At 35.5% G+C, this 16,608-nt stretch overlaps 1 protein-coding gene across 1 annotated transcript; it reads left to right on the plus strand.

Annotated features, from left to right (window-relative positions):
• The first annotated feature begins 443 nt into the window (after positions 1-443).
• LOC107280950 (tau-cadinol synthase-like) lies at positions 444-16,142 on the plus strand. Its single transcript, XM_026025744.2, has 6 exons — positions 444-805; positions 3,359-3,617; positions 4,774-5,152; positions 11,077-11,295; positions 12,075-12,210; positions 14,263-16,142. Exons 1-6 carry the CDS (start codon positions 554-556, stop codon positions 14,869-14,871), a joined length of 1,854 nt encoding a protein of 617 aa, XP_025881529.2. The 5' UTR covers positions 444-553; the 3' UTR covers positions 14,872-16,142.
• Positions 16,143-16,608: the final 466 nt, after the last annotated feature.

Here is a 16,608-nt window from a genome sequence, read left to right on the forward strand (position 1 = left end):
AACTTTAGGTCTATAAACTTTAAATGTATTGAAATACTATATATAAAAAATATTTGAATTCAAATTCAAATTTAAATCGGATATATAAACTTTTGACTTATAAACTTTGGGTCTCTAAACTTTAGATGTGTAAACTTGAGGTGTATAAATAGGTGCATAAATTTACTAAAATAGAAAAGTAATGCGGTGCCAAAAAAATAAAACCAGGTGGAGGGAGGGTGGGGGGTGAATTGATTGCTACCGCCACCAGGCGAGCGATCGCCCCTTTCCGCGGTACCTATGACTTCAGAAACGGTACCTATGACTTCGATGCGGTATTTTGGTGGATGTTGTTAAACCACATCGATTGTCCGGTATCAGGGATGATGGCGCGGGGTGTTTTCGGAATCTCGGACCACCTTTGCAGCTCTTTTATATATGAGCTGGCTAGCCTTCATCGTGATATACTACTCCTACTAATCAGCTGCTAATTATAACCTCCATAAATTCTCTGGCTGATCCTACCTTCTGTTAATTTTCCGTGAAATACTGCGTGGCAGGGCACTAGCTAGTTATGTCCCATTACCTTCCTTTCCTCTCTCATGGAATGGTTGGTCGTCGTCCGGTTCTGCAGCCGGTTCAGCGTTGCAATCCGACTGGTGCCCAAGCTCGCGGCTTCTTCCGACAACAGAGCGCGAGCGGTGTGCTGCTACATGCATATACGCACAAGAAGTCTGGTGATGCCGCCCCTTCTATGGAGGCATCTAGCTTTCAGCCCAGTGTGTGGGGAGATTTCTTTATCAACTACGAACCGAAGCAACTACAGGCAAGAGCACGATATTTTTATATCTATGTCTTTTGCATGCATGATACACTGGTGAAACCATCTTTGGTTGGTCGGCCGAAATCCAAAATAGTCCCGATTCCACTAAAAACCGGTTAGAGCTACTTTTTGATCTTTGCTCCCAGTTGGTAACATCAACCGGGACTAAAGATCATTTTTAGTCCCGGTTCAAAAGACGGAAGGTGGTGTCAGACCCCTCCTTTATCTTTAGTCCCGGTGGGTGACACCAACCGGAACTAAAATATTTTTACTCTCGGTTGGTGTTACCAACCGGGAAAAAAGATCGACATGCGCCATGCGAGATCAATAGAACCAAGGCGCATGGAAGGATCAGTTAATAAGTTCTAACCTTTATCTCCTCCTCTTCTCACTCACCCTATCCCTTCCTCTTCCTCCTCCCATCTCTTCCTCTACCTCATCTGGATCCGCCCCCTCCCCTCCCCTCTCCTCCCCACTTCTCAACCTCCTCTCGATCCGCCCCCTCCCCTCTCCTCCCCACTTCTCAGGCGGCAGCGGCCAGGCGGCCTCGCGCGGCCGGGAGGCGCGGAGGCGGCCTCGCGCATCCTCACGCGGTAGCCGGAGGGCGAGGCACAGCGCGCGGCGGGCGGCACGCGGCGCGGGCAGCGGAGCCGCGCACAGGGCAGCAGCGCGCCGGCTCTCTTCTCTTTTTTTTTATAATTTGTGATTGAGAGATGTATAATTTCTTTTTTAGAATTTGTGATTCATTGCATGGATCTGAGATGTATAATCGATCTGTGATGCATTTGATTTGTGTGTAATTTTTTTAAGATTTGTGATGTATTTGATTTGTGTGTAAGTAAATTAGGATTTGTATTTTTATTTGTGATGTGAATGATTTGTGATGTTACTTTGATTTGGAGATTTGGGATTTGATTTAGGTATATGCATGACACTCGATTTGGGGATTTGTTGTTTGATCTGGGTATATACATCCTACTCGATTTGAGAGAAAATAAAAAGAAAATGGACCAACCGGGATATATAGGAGTAAAAAAATATATATAAACTGATGCGCTCAACCTGAATGTTTTATCCACACACATGGAATGCTAAAGGAGCTAGTTTGGATAGTTAGGGGCTTTCTCCCTATATTCCTTTTTGCTTGTCATTATGGACACATAGGTCTATAGCACACATCGTTCTTTTTTTTTTCTAATACCATATAAATGCGCACAAACTCACATCTTGTTCTTATGAGATCCACTTTCTCATTATATATATTTACTAAAAGAATAAATTTCACAAAAATACATATACTATGAACAAACTATCACAAAACTACATATTTTACATAAAATTTATCACAAAACTACATTTAAGATACAGTGTCACAAAACTAAATATTTAGTAACAAAATTATCATAACACTACATATCTAGAACCAATTTTAGTAACAAAACTACAATGTTTATAGCTACAACATAATAATGGTGCTACATATTTAAAGTATAAAAACTAGATAAATTCAATACTGAATATGTAGTTTTATGATATTTGGCCTTAAATCTATAGTTTTAACATAAATTTGGTGCTAAATCTATAGTTTTTTGATACAATTCATTAAATATGTGGTTTTATGATAATTTGATTAATATACCTATATTTTTTGAAATTTACTCTTACTAAAATAGTAACAATAAAACATTTTAATTGGTAATCTAGATACTACCTCCAAGTTGATAATAATTATCGTTTTAACAAGAACATATAGTCTACGAAATTAATTTTTACCACTATTTTCTATTAAAATATATAGTTTTATTAAAGTACCTTTTAAACATTAATTCTTCAAAAACATTAATGCTTCATGTTTAGAAGTTAAATATTTCAGACGTTATTTATAGTCAAGGTTTTTCAAGTTTGACAACTCCAAAATGACAATTATTTTTAACTTGGATAGAGTATTAATTAACATTGCTTTCACATGACGATTCATAAAGTTGTTTATGCCTCTAGCGTGCATAATACTACCTTCCTTTTTAGGTTATAAGATGTAGTCAAACTGTTTCAAATTTAACCAAATTTATAGAAAAAAAATAGTAATATTTTTGACCCAAGATAAATTTATTATAAAAATATATTTAATTATTAATTTAATAAAAAAAATTTGGTAATATAAATATTAATATATTTGTCTATAAACTTAGTCAAACTTGAAGCATTTTGACTTTGGCCAAAGTCAAAATATCCTGTAACCTGAAACGTAGGCAGTATTTGGCAGTAGCTTTTAAGCATATATTTTTTATATTTTTATAAAAAAATGTTTTTAAATTTTCACTTCATTCATGTAAACAAAATATATTCATCGATGGTGTATCTTATTTGTTTTTTTATGGTAGTTAATTTTATGCTGATTTTGGCATATAATTGGTCATCGAACAATATGGACAACAAATCCACAACAAACACAAGTTATATACATTGTAAATTACTGACTCAACTCAACTATGTTGGTTCCAATATTTTTCTTTCGGTTAATCATAGATAACTAATCAAATTCATGCGTGCAAGCAGCGATCAAAGGAGTGGATGATGAATAAGGCCGATAAGCTAAAACAAGCTGTCCGTACACTGTTTAGGACCTGTAATGACATGGTGGACAAGATGCACTTAGTAGACGCTGTCCAACGTCTTGGAATTGATCACCTTTTTCAAGAAGAGATAAGCAGCACACTAAGCGATATCAATGGAAGTCAATTTGCTAGCAATAGCCTCCATGAGGTTGCTCTTCGCTTTCGTTTGCTTAGGGAGAATGGCTTTTGGGTATCACCAGGTATATATCAATCTCTCTCTCTCTCTCTATATGTGTGTGTATATATAGATATTACATATATATATATATATATATATATATATATATATATATATATATATATATATATATATATATATATATATATATATATATATATATATATATATATATATATATATATATATGTGTGTGTGTGTGTGTGTATGTATATATATATACACACATATACATATATACATATATATACATATACATATATATATATACATATATACATATATATACATATACATATATATATATATATATATATATATATATATATATATATATATATATATATATATATATATATATATATATATATATGTAATATCTATATATACATATATACATATATATATATATATATATATGTAATATACATATATATACATATATATATATATATATACATATACATATATATATATACATATATATATATATGTAATATCTATATATATACATATATATATATACATATATATACATATACGTAATATATATATATATATATATATACATATATGTATATACATATACATATATAGGACACTCATATGGGGCACCATGGTGCCCGGGCACCATGGTTTCAAATGCACAAAATCACTCAAATTTTTCAAAATTTTCAAATTGTGAGTATATACCTAGTTATAAGAATTCGATTCATACCTATACCTATCAACAAAACAACTCAAATTTAACTTTATTTCACAATCCATGATTACATACCTAACTAATTATATGTATGAATGCTATATACCTAGAATCAAAATCTAACAAAAACAAGTTCAAATTCAGTTCAAACTTGCTTTCAACTAGTTAGTAAAGTAGTTAATATTAATACCTAAATAATTGAAAAAGTTTCATGCTCATTTGAATTGGGTATATACTCAATTTCAACAATGGTGCCCGGGCACCATGGAGCACCAAACAAATTTACTACATATATATGTATATATATATATATAGCTTAAATAGAAATGACAAGACATGCATAAATACTAGATTGATGCAGAGTTCGTAAGTAGATTGATTAATGAATACTAGGATATATAGTCTCATTTTTTCTGGGTGTATCATTCTGAAACGGAACAGCACAGTTAATACAAAGAAATGGTATGTCCTGCAGATGTGTTCAAAATATTTAAAGGTGAGGATGGAAGGTTCACCGATGCAATATCTAATGAACCAAGGGGATTACTAAGTTTATACAATGGCGCACACCTCCTCGTCCATGATGAGACAGAACTCGTAGAAGCCATCTCTTTTTCAAGGGACCATCTTCAATCAATATGTGATTCAAGTGAGCTCAAGCCCCCTCTAGCTGATCAAGTGAAACGTGCCCTAGACTTACCATTACCAAGGGCATACAAGAGAATGGAAGCATTGCATTATATGTTCGAGTATGGACAGGAGGAAGGCCATATTGTGGTCCTTCTGGATCTCGCAAAGCTGGAGTTCAACCTCTTGCAGCATGTCCATTTGAAAGAGCTGAAATCCTTTTCTCAGTACGCATCTTTCCTTGACATATACACATATACAAAGTAATAGAAAACAATAAAAGTAATCAATAATGATATGAACTATATATCTCATAAGATATAATGATGTCCTAAACTACTACAAGCCAAAATTTGTGTAGAGATTAATTTCAATTCATTTATAATATAAATTCTTTCAATTCATGATAAAAATCTATTTCATAAATACCAGACACGGTATAGACTGTTATGAGATATTTCATAAAAATATTTAAAAATGTATCTGTTAATTATCAAATAGGCTTGAAAGGAGACACTATGTTCGCTATGGAGGTCATAAATTCCAATATTAATCAGAGGAAAAGAAATGGAGAGTTCAAACATTGAAATTTGGAATTAAAAATAAGGAATATTACAAAAAAAAGTCCATAAAGAACCAAATACAAGATTAATTAAAATTTGAAATCAAAACAAAATAAAATAAAAAATTAGAAAAGGAAAAGAGTGAACTCAAGTAGGAATGGAATATAATTTAGAAATAACTAGCATTTAGAATATAAAATAAGGAGTATTGAAAACACAATCCATCTGCAACACAAGACGAGATTAAGTAAAATCCTGAATTAAAAAATAAATTCCAAAATTAAAAAAATAAGAACATGAGATAAAATAGAAATATAATTTAGAAATAAGTAAAATTCTAAATAATAAATACTCCCTCCATCCCAAAATATAAGTATATTTAGCATAGTGACAATTCAAACTTTTTAACTTTGACCATTAATAACAAACAAAATGAAAAACACAATAATGTAAAATTGATGTTACTAGATTTATCATTAAACAAACTATCATAATATAAAACTCTTTTTATTTAAAATATCTTACTTTTATAAATATTGTTGATCAAAGTAGTATCTTTGGAGACCGTGTTAGTAAAAAAATGCTTATATTTTGGTACATAGGGAGTAATAAATATTGAAATAATAGTTCATCTAGCAAACCACATAAGATTAATTAAAATTCAAACTAAAAATAAAATATATTTTGAAATTATAAAAATAAAAAGAAGAGCTCAAGTAGGGATAAAATCTAGAAATAACTAAAAATTGATATTAAAAATAATGAAAGAAGAGATCATCTGGAACACAACATGGGATTATTTTAAAATTTGGAATAAAAAATACATAACAGTTCATGTAGGAATATATTTTAGAAATAAATGGAATTCAAAATAAAAAATAATTTAAATTCCATAATTAGAAAAAGGATGAGAGTTCAAGTAGAAATATAATTTACAAATAAAAATTAAAAGGAATAAATTTAGAAATAACTGAAATTCAAAACTGAAAGGAATAAATATTGGAAGAATATTCCATGGAGACATCAATACGATATTAATTAAAATTCAGGAAATAAAGAACATAAATTCTAAAAATAGAAAGGAGGAAAAAAGAGGGTTCAAGTCCGAATACAAATTAGAAATAACTGAAATTTAATATTAAAAAGAATATGAAAAAACATATATGTACAACACAACATGAGATTAATAAAAATTTTAAAAAGTTAGGAAAATAAAAAAAAATAAGTTTTCAAGTAGGAATAAAATTTAGAAATAACTAAAATTTGGAATAGAAAATTAAGAATATTGAAAGAAGAGAGTAAAACATAAAATAAGTTAAGGTTCATTTACAACACACACTGAAATAAGTAAGATGCAGCATAAAACATGAAATATAAAAATAAATTAGAAACAAAATAAGAGTTAAATTCAGAATACAATTTAGAAATAACCGAAATTCAAAATAACAAAATAGGGAATATTGAAAGAACAGTGTACAAAGAACATAATACAATATTAATTAAAATTGAAAATAAAAAATAAGATCTGAAATGAGAGAAAATGAGAATTCTTATAAAAATGCAGTTTAGAAATAACAAAAACTAGACATTGAAAAGAAGAAATACTGAAATAGGGGTCAATCTAAAAGACAACGATTGCAAATGATGATAGAGCGGGTAGCGGCAAACCATAAAGAAGTAGCTTTGGTTGATAGAACATTTAATCTAAAAACTATAAAACCAAGCCTCAATGACGATTAGGTTCTATTTTTATAATCCTAATGATATTAAGAGGAAGGGTGACATGCAAGCTATGAAAGAGTAGGGTTGAAGCGGTTGACAAGACTTCTGGAAAGTAAAAAGAGGAAACCTGGCCATAACAATGAATAGCTTCAATATTTTAAATCCAAATGACAATAAAGAAGGGTGCAGTGGGCAAGCCGTAAAGAAGTATGGTAGCGGCGTTTAACTTGCTTTCTAAAATCTATAAGATCCAATTGTTAAAGGTTTTAAGGAGGATGAATAGAAGCCGTGACAGACAGGGCAAGCAAATAAAGAGACGGTAAAGATCTTGGTGGCAACTGGTGTAACTTTTAAAAATATAAAAGTGAAAACCCAATAATTATAAGGTTCAAACTTTAAAGTCCTAAGACAACGAGATGATTATTTAATAATTTTAAGGAAAATCATGTGTAAACAATAAGATAATTTTTTAGGGTGCTAGCTGTGTAATTGCGCAAGACACCCAACTAGTTTCAATAATATCATATTTGTTTAAATATATTGTATAGAAGCCCACTTACAGACATTGTAGAGAAGGTTTTGAGACATTTCATAAATATTGTCTAGTGTTGATGTTTAGAAACTGTAATTTACCAAATGTTAAAAGACATTTTTGATAAAGTTATTTCCCCCCTGCTGTAGGCATTATTTAGGGTACGGTGTTAATTCGTGTGTACTGGAAACTGTAATTTACCAAAAAGTTAAAAGACATCCCGCGTAGGCATTATTTAGGGTACGGTGTTAATTTGTGTGTACTAGAATAAATATAAGAGGACTGATGTAGGACATGAACAAATAGTTCCAGAAGTCAATATGTGAAGTTTTGATGAGATGGTTAGCATATCAAGGTATAAGATGGAGATCTGGATAGGTTCAGGGATTGACTGTAGCATGGTTTACTTGCTTATACGTGTTACTTTGAAAAATGTTACTTTTTGCCACTCTGTTTTTCCAGAAAAAATATACTGTTCTCTTTTTTTGCAACTGTTAATACAAGTTAGTACAAATTAAATTATATGTTATATTTGTAATTTTCTAAATTTTTGTTTATGTAAGGGTGTAGCAGCATTTTGAGGGAAAATTAATGCTTGACTCACTACTACAAAATCAGTTTTTTTTCTGGCTAAAATCAACTTTGGCAAGCAGGCGGCCAGCCGCCTGCAACAAAAGGCTAGAGAAAATTGTGATTTTGGCTGGCGGGCCTCATCCGCTTGCGAAAATAAAATTTCGCAGGTGGCATCCTAGAAATCCACCGGAAAAATGGATTTCCGCTGATGGCACATTTAGGTCAACTGCCAGTGAAGAGATTTTCCAAAAAAAAATCCACATATTCCATAGGATTTTCAAAACAAATTTACATCAATATATTCATCAACAGATCAGCAGATTCACATTAATAGTTCTATTACAGTGAAGCAAATCGATTTTCAAACATCAACATCCAAACATCAACATGAAAACATCAATTTCTCACAGTATCCAAAAGTCCAAACATCTACATCAACTTCTCACAGCATTTTCAATATGCAAATATCAACACATACACATCGGTCGCCGGCGACCTTAGAGGTTGCTATCACTGCCACCGAAGCCACCCCCTTGGCTACTGCTGCCACCATCTGGGAGCAGGGGCGGATCCAGGATTTTCAGTCACCGGTGTCATTAGGTAAAACATATTTTATTATAGCCTTGCTTGATATAGTTCTAGATCCTTAATCCACGCTGGATTTGAAGTGTATATGTTAAACTATAATGGTTTAAATTTTTATAGTATTTCATAAAAGATTGGGAACAAAATAATTCATCCCAATATTATCAACATAATTATAAATCTAAATCACATATTCATGAAGCTTAGTTATCTATAATGTCCTACACGTGTTCTAACATTAGTGAATTACTAGTACAACATAGAAATAGATATCACTGATTGATAACAATTCGAGCAACTTACCATGTCTTCTAAGTATTAAAAAACATTTTTGCAAAATTTAATGCATGCATGTAAGCTTTTATCTGTTGCGCACTATTTCTATACCTTATTATTCTACATTGTTATCTATTAAACCTAAAAAGAAGTAATGACACATTTCACCGGGTTAAATTATTAATTGTTTAACAATCAGAACAAAGTAAAGAAACCAAGCAAGTTAGTTCTAATAATCACTTAGCAAAACTATGAGAAGTTGATTAATTAACTAAAGGAAAACAGGGTGTTTGCACGTGTAATGCTAACAATAGCATAACTGTTTTGCTTTCATAAAACAATGCATGTTTTTATTACCTGCTAATTGCATGAGCTGTAGTGAATTGGTCAATCTACCGGTGTCAGTGAACTTTCACCGATGGTGTCATTGGTTAAAAACAAATAGTATCGTGTAAGATTTGCAGAAGGGCGTCGGTGTTAGCTGACACCGGTAGGAACACCGTAGATCTGCCCCTGTCGGGGAGAGGGAGGAGAGGGATGCGAGGGAATGCAGGGCGTTGCCGATCTCCAACCATCACCATCAGTACCGGATCTACCCCTCATCGCCATCGTTATCGACACCTCAAGGCTGGAGGCAGCTCGATCCAGAGCTTGCGCCCCTCCCGTGGCCAAAACCGCTGCCCATGGCCCTGTGGCAGTCGCATCGTCGTCGTAGCGGCCTCCCCCGTTGTCGTGGCGATGGATCTGGCCACCCCTGTCATCACGGTGGCAGACCCGGCCTCCCTCATCATCACGGCGGCATATCTGGTCGCCCCCATCGTCGCGGCAAAGGATCCGGCCCCGAGCTCGTGGCGGCCAGCGGCCGAGAAGAGGAGGCCACGCCCCGCCGCGGCGGAGAGGTGGTAGAAGCGATGGCAGCTAGCAGCGGTGGTGGCGACGGAAGCCGACGACAGTGGTGGCATTGGCAGTGATCGCAACGGTAGCTGGTGACAGTGAAGAAGGGACGAAGAAGCAGAGACCGTGGGAGAAGGGAGCGAGGCGGCGGAGAGACGGAGGTAGAAGGGAGCTGTGGGGGAGGGGGGGCACGGTGGATTTATATATTTGCCTCAAAAATTTTTTGGCAACGGTCCTCTTTACCTACCACCAGCGAAAACGAGATTTTTTTTTGCTGGCGGACACTTAAGAGGTCTGCCTTGAAAAATAAAGTAGTTTTTTTATGGCGGACCTCTTAACGTGGCCGCCAGCAAAAATCTGTTTTCACTGGCGGTCCGTTGCTCTCCAGCTCTCATTATGTTTTTGCTGGCGGTTTTTGCGTATGGCCGCCAGTGAAAATTATAGGGTAACGCCATGAAAAATCGTATTTTAGTAGTGACTGGGGTTGACTCGATGGAAATTGGAAAATAAAGATAAGCACTGATGGATGTGTGTTCAGAAAGGGATTAGCGGTTCAAAATTCATATGGCCTGCAGAACAGGGAATATGATAATGAAAAACACAAGAATCTTGGAGGATTTGAATCCTATAAGGAATAATTTGTATGAAGGCCTTCGAAACAAAGAATATATTCTTATAATATCTTTCGTGGAATGAACAATTATATAGAGATTTGGGAAAAACACAAGATTTATTCAAATAATGTCCCTAATCTAGATGCAAAACAGTATTGAATTAATGTCACTATGGTTGTAGCAGGCATTCACTGGCTCATATATATGCATAGCTTTTAAACATACCTCTACAGCACTACAGAGACAATATTATTAAGACCCCTCTGTACATTGTTTAACATGTGTTTTTTGTATGTGTATATGTTCATATGTACTAGTCCTAAAATAGTCAATAGGAACTAATCTATTATAAATAGAGTACTGAGCACACATCTGAATCACGTAATTTTCAGGTGGTGGAAAGATCTTTATGGAAACATGGGGCTAAGTTACATTAGGGACCATGCAGTGGAGTCATACGTTTGGTCCAACATGGTGTTCTATGAGGAAGACTTAGCGGTCATAAGGATGGTATTTGCCAAGTTATTTGTACTAGCTGTCATTATGGATGACACATATGATTGCCATGCCAACATCGAGGAATGTCGGAAATTGCATGAAGCCATACAAAGGTTTAAGGAAAATTTACTACATCCAATTAGGAGTAAATATCATGTGAAACCCAGCAATTCATTAACATGATTAAAACAAGACCAGAAATTATATGTTTAGAAGATGTAAAAAAGTTCAAAACAAAATATCACATGCATGAAGAGAAGGTTGTGTGATACAAACATGCATGTGTAACACAATTCAAGATCTAGTTAGATAACTTTCATTTGAATAATATGTAATTCAAAAATAGATTAATGAATAGTGTAGAACCAAAATAATGTGAAGTTTGAGTTTTTTTTTCAAAAGCCTCTATCAAATTGAATTGATTTAAATCTTGAAATTGTATATGATCATGTGGTATTAGTATCATGTTGGTTCAAAACAGCTATTAGTGCCAGCTTTTGATCTGGCAGTAGGGCAGCGACAGTGTAGCTCGAGAGGAACACTGTCGGTTCCTGAACCGGCACAGATACACTATATGAATGGCGGTTGGCGGCTTAGTCCAGCAGCGATACGTGGACATTTGTGGTATTAACTGGAAGTGATACATGACATTCGGCCTCCTGGACCTTCAGACATCAGCGGTACTAGATCAGGAGATGAAAAAGTTGCAGTGTCCGGATGCATGGTTCGTGCATGGGACAGACAGGCCCTGACATTTTAAGGCACATAAATTAAGGAGTGTTTTTTTAAAAGAACTTTTTCATGTAGTTTTTTATATGTTGCAGAAAATATAGGGTGTTTCCACCATTGCCGTGATTAATTTTCATTGAATTTACAAATCGAACTGGTGCAGATGGGATGAGAGTGCTATCTCTTTCCTGCCGGACTATATGAAAACGTTGTACAATGAAATTATGAACAACTTCAAAGAGTTTGAGGATCAAGTAGGGGTGAAAGGCCGCTATCGGGTTGCTCAAACAAAGAAAGAGGTATGTAACAGTAATACGCCATCAGCTCAATTTTATTGCATGTGTTTCTTCCTCTTCTCACAATCTTCAAAATTAGAGTTTGATCATTGATTTCTGATACAATATATTATGATCAATAACTATAAAGCATGTTCATCAAGAATAAACGAAATTTAGTCACATATCTTGTTCTGTGATGACCATGTAATTGAAGGGCGTCATAGTGGATAGCTCCATCTATGAACACCTTCCGGACAAAAAGGGGCATTTGTAAAAAATAATAGTTGAGAGTAAACCACACCTTCGGAACAACCCCGAATCGGCAAGCAGGGAAGCAGCAGCAGAATTTAGAGTATCTAGAAAACAATCCACAAGCAACGGCTTTGAATTAGGAAAGAAAAAGCTAACTTTCAACTTCACTTCACTCGTGTTGGGGAAAGGGGGAAAACCAACGATTGAGTACATTCGTACTCACCATGCCACGGAAAAACAAGGAAGTAGTAAATTGAAAAAGAGATATTCGAACGCGGTCTAACGCGCAACTTGATACACGCTATCTCAAACCCAAGGAGCAAAGCAGCCCAATCAATCCTCTTTTCTCTCATGTTTTATTTTTATTTTCACCTCCATTTTTTTCCGGGGCATCACATCAATGGCGCCTGCTCGACTACTTAGCATGGGCGTATCTTTCACATTCACTATTGATCAGGAGAGGGAACTACATGGTTTGATCAACACGTTTTCACAAGAGGCCACTATGCCAGACTATAGGATGTAGCCACCAGACAAACCACGCGAGACGTACACATGCTGATTTGAAAAGCAAACCCTAATTAAACATATGCACACAATCCATGTAAACATTAGAAAACTGTCTCCTCCTCTACGTTATCTCATTCTTACATGCGTGAGACCCTTAATTAGCAACTATTGCTAGCTACTGCTATATATTGCGAAACTACTTCATCATCGTTGTGCAGCTCTGACTCTTATAGGAATTAGGGCTCCTTTATGACCAATGTTTACAAAGAATCTCATACATATGAATGGTACTGTCTAAATGTGGTCCGCGTCATGAGGACCCTGCTTACCATGTTTTATGACGGAATTGTTCATCACTGTGTGCCAGCCCAACTTGTAACACGAATTTCAAAGCATTTGTTATTACCCTGTTTGATGCCGTGACCTTTTTTTCTTACCAATACCAAGACCTTAAGCTGTCACTAGAATCAGCCGAGGCAGAACTAAGGACCTTAATCGTCTTAGATTAATGACGGATATCTCAGTCATCACAGGGAATCGGTCAGAAAGGCCTAGATATGTTATAGTGAAGCCACCAACATCATATGAAAGTAATTTAAACTACCTCCGTCCTAAAATGCAAATATTTTTTAGATTGGCATGTGTATTAATAAAGTAGGTGAGAATGATTGGAGAAAATGTGTGAATAGTTAATATAAGATAAAGTAGGTGAAAGAGAATGTTGTGATTGGTTGAGTAGAGGTAGGTGGAGAAATAGCATCATTTCGAGACAAGGTATTGTGCTAAAAATAACTATATTTTGGGACTGAGGTAATACTAATCGATCAGAATAATTTGTCTACAGAAAATGTGTATAATTTGGTTAGTATAATTAATGACCAAAGTATATGAAGTTGAAATGTTTGAAGTACATGTATGTACTTTGTAAGTGGATGGAGAGAGTAAGACCACTAATTGATAATTTAAAAATTTATTAAACAACTAAAATGATAACAATTCTAGAAAAAATAAAGAAAATATGTAGTAATTATTTTTTTTGGAACAAATTTACAATTATGACTTAAATGCATTGTCTAAATGGAATATAAATTTAAGATATTTAGATTGCGACGAGTACATAAAACGACGAGTAAGTCTAAATGCGTTGTCTAAATCTAAATAGAGTATAAATGCATATCTAAAACGACGAGTACATTGCGACTAGAAAAGTATCTCTATTTGAGTTGTGTAGTAGCATAACGATATTGCTACATAGATTCGCAAAAAAGTGCAAATATTGCTATGTGGTTAATATCCTTTGCTTGTCTGTAGTTTCAAAAGCTGTCCACCTATTACCTGCAAGAATCTGAATGGTCACATCAGAATCATAAGCCAAACTTTAAAGAGCAGATGGAATTGTCTACGATGACTGCAGGAGGACCACTACTATGTGTATGTACTACGGTTGGCCGAGATGATACACTAACAAAAGAAGCATTTGAGTGGGCAGCGAGCGACACTGGTGCCATAAGAGCATATGCAAATATGGTGCTCAAAAATTTTGGTGGCAATCCATCGGAAACCAAAGGAGTTTTAAATGTAGAGCTAGCAGTCGGCAACAAAACTATCCCTACAACATTTTTTGTCATCGATGGGAAGGGTTCCTACAGCTTGTTGCTTGGAAGGGATTGGATTCATGCCAATTGTTGTATTCCTTCAACCATGCATCAATGCTTGATTCAGTGGCAAGGCGACAAGATTGAAATCATGCCAGCCGACAGCCAATTGAAGATCGAGAGCCCAAGCTATTATTTTGAGGGCATCGTGAAGGGTTCAAACGTCTACACCAAGGACACAGTAGATGATCTCGATGACAAGCAAGGACAGGGTTTCATGTCGGCTGATGATTTGGAAGAGATTGATATAGGTCCGGGTGACTGACCAAGGCCGACATTTATCAGTAAGAACTTATCTCCATAATTTAGAACCAAGTTGATAGAGCTCTTAAGGGAATTCAGAGATTGTTTTGCTTGGGAGTATTATGAGATGCCAGGACTCAGCAGATCTATTGTTGAACATCGGCTACCTATCAAACCAGGGGTTAGACCACATTAACAACCTCCGAGAAGATACAAGGCCGATATGCTTGAACCCGTCAAGGCTGAGATTAAACGTTTATATGATGCTGGTTTTATTCGTCCTTGTCGATATGCAGAGTGGGTTTCTAGTATAGTTCCTGTTATCAAGAAAAATGGTGAGGTTAGGGTGTGCATTGATTTCAGAGATTTAAACAAAGCTACCCCAAAGGATGAGTATCCAATGCCAGTAGCCGATCAGCTGGTTGATGCTGCTTCAGGACACAAGATATTGAGTTTCATGGATGGAAATGCAGGATACAATCAGATTTTCATGGCCGAAGAGGATATCCATAAAATGGCTTTTAGGTGTCCTGGTGCAATCGGCTTGTTTGAGTGGGTTGTAATGACTTTTGGCTTGAAAAGTGCCGGAGCAACATATCAAAGAGCCATGAATTATATATATCATGATCTGATCGGCTGGTTGGTTGAAGTCTATATTGATGATGTGGTTGTTAAGTCTAAAGAGATAGAGAACCATATAGCCGATTTGAGGAAGGTTTTTGAGAGAACTAGGAAATATGGCTTGAAGATGAACCCGACAATAAGAAGGTGGTACCCAAGGATAAGGAACGAGTTGTTTGGCATTACAACAAGAAGGTGGTACCCAAGATTATTTTGGAAGGTGAACTTGTATGGAAGTTAATTTTGCCGATTGGGACTCGGGATAGTAAATTCGGACAAGTGGTCAACGAATTGGGAAGGACCGTTCCAAATCTATAAGGTTGTATCTAAGGGAGCTTACATGTTGCAAGGACTCGATGGAGAAGTTTATGGACGAGCACTAAATGGAAAATATTTGAAGAAATATTACCCAAGTGTTTAGGTTAATGCATGATCGGCTGATGTTGCCGGTACATGATAGCCGATGCATTTGCAGCGCCTTGAGATGGCCGATATTGTTATATCGCCCTTAGTTGTTTTCATATTGTAATCGGTTGTGGTTTGCCGATGTACAATGGCTGATATTGTTATATCGCCCTTAGTTCAAATTATAATTTTATCAATGTTTTGGACATTATAAAATTAGGGGGCACATATATGAGAAATTGCAAAATTGCAAATTTTTTAGCAAAATATGGAGTTATATTGAATCGGCATAAAATTCCTAGAGTCTATTACACAAAATATCACTGAGACAAGTAGCGCTGGATAGCCGATATAGCTCTTTGCCCAATTTGTTCTACTTCTTCAATGAATTGGGCATCCTGAGCATCGGTTCCAGGGATGACTTTTAGGGACTTGGTCATATCAGCGACGTTCTTGATAGCCGATTTTAGCCTTGCCTTTTGTTCTTCGACAGACTATGGGAGATCGGCTAGCTTCTTGTGTTCCAGAACCACTTCGGCATTGCATTCTTGGAATTGTGCCAAGAGCTCAATCTTTCGAGCTTCAAGCCGATCAATATTAGACCTGATCGGGCCCTCAGATAGTTGATCAAGTTTTGACTTCTCTTCATGCACGAGTTGCCGATTGGCCTGGATGGTAGCCTCAATCTCTTTGCGTTCTCGGCGTTCGACTAGTCTTTGCTTGGCTTTCTCCA

The sequence above is a fragment of the Oryza sativa genome, chromosome 5 (genome assembly GCF_034140825.1).
Source record: "Oryza sativa Japonica Group chromosome 5, ASM3414082v1".
In the NCBI taxonomy this organism is placed as follows: Eukaryota; Viridiplantae; Streptophyta; class Magnoliopsida; order Poales; family Poaceae; genus Oryza; species Oryza sativa.

Coding starts and splice junctions, on each gene's coding strand:
- LOC107280950 (XM_026025744.2), top strand. CDS start 554: ATGTCCCATTACCTTCCTTTCCTCTCTCATGGAATGGTTGGTCGTCGT. Junction 806..3,358: donor ACGAACCGAAGCAACTACAG/GCAAGAGCACGA, acceptor GCGTGCAAGCAG/CGATCAAAGGAGTGGATGAT. Junction 11,296..12,074: donor TTGCATGAAGCCATACAAAG/GTTTAAGGAAAA, acceptor GAACTGGTGCAG/ATGGGATGAGAGTGCTATCT.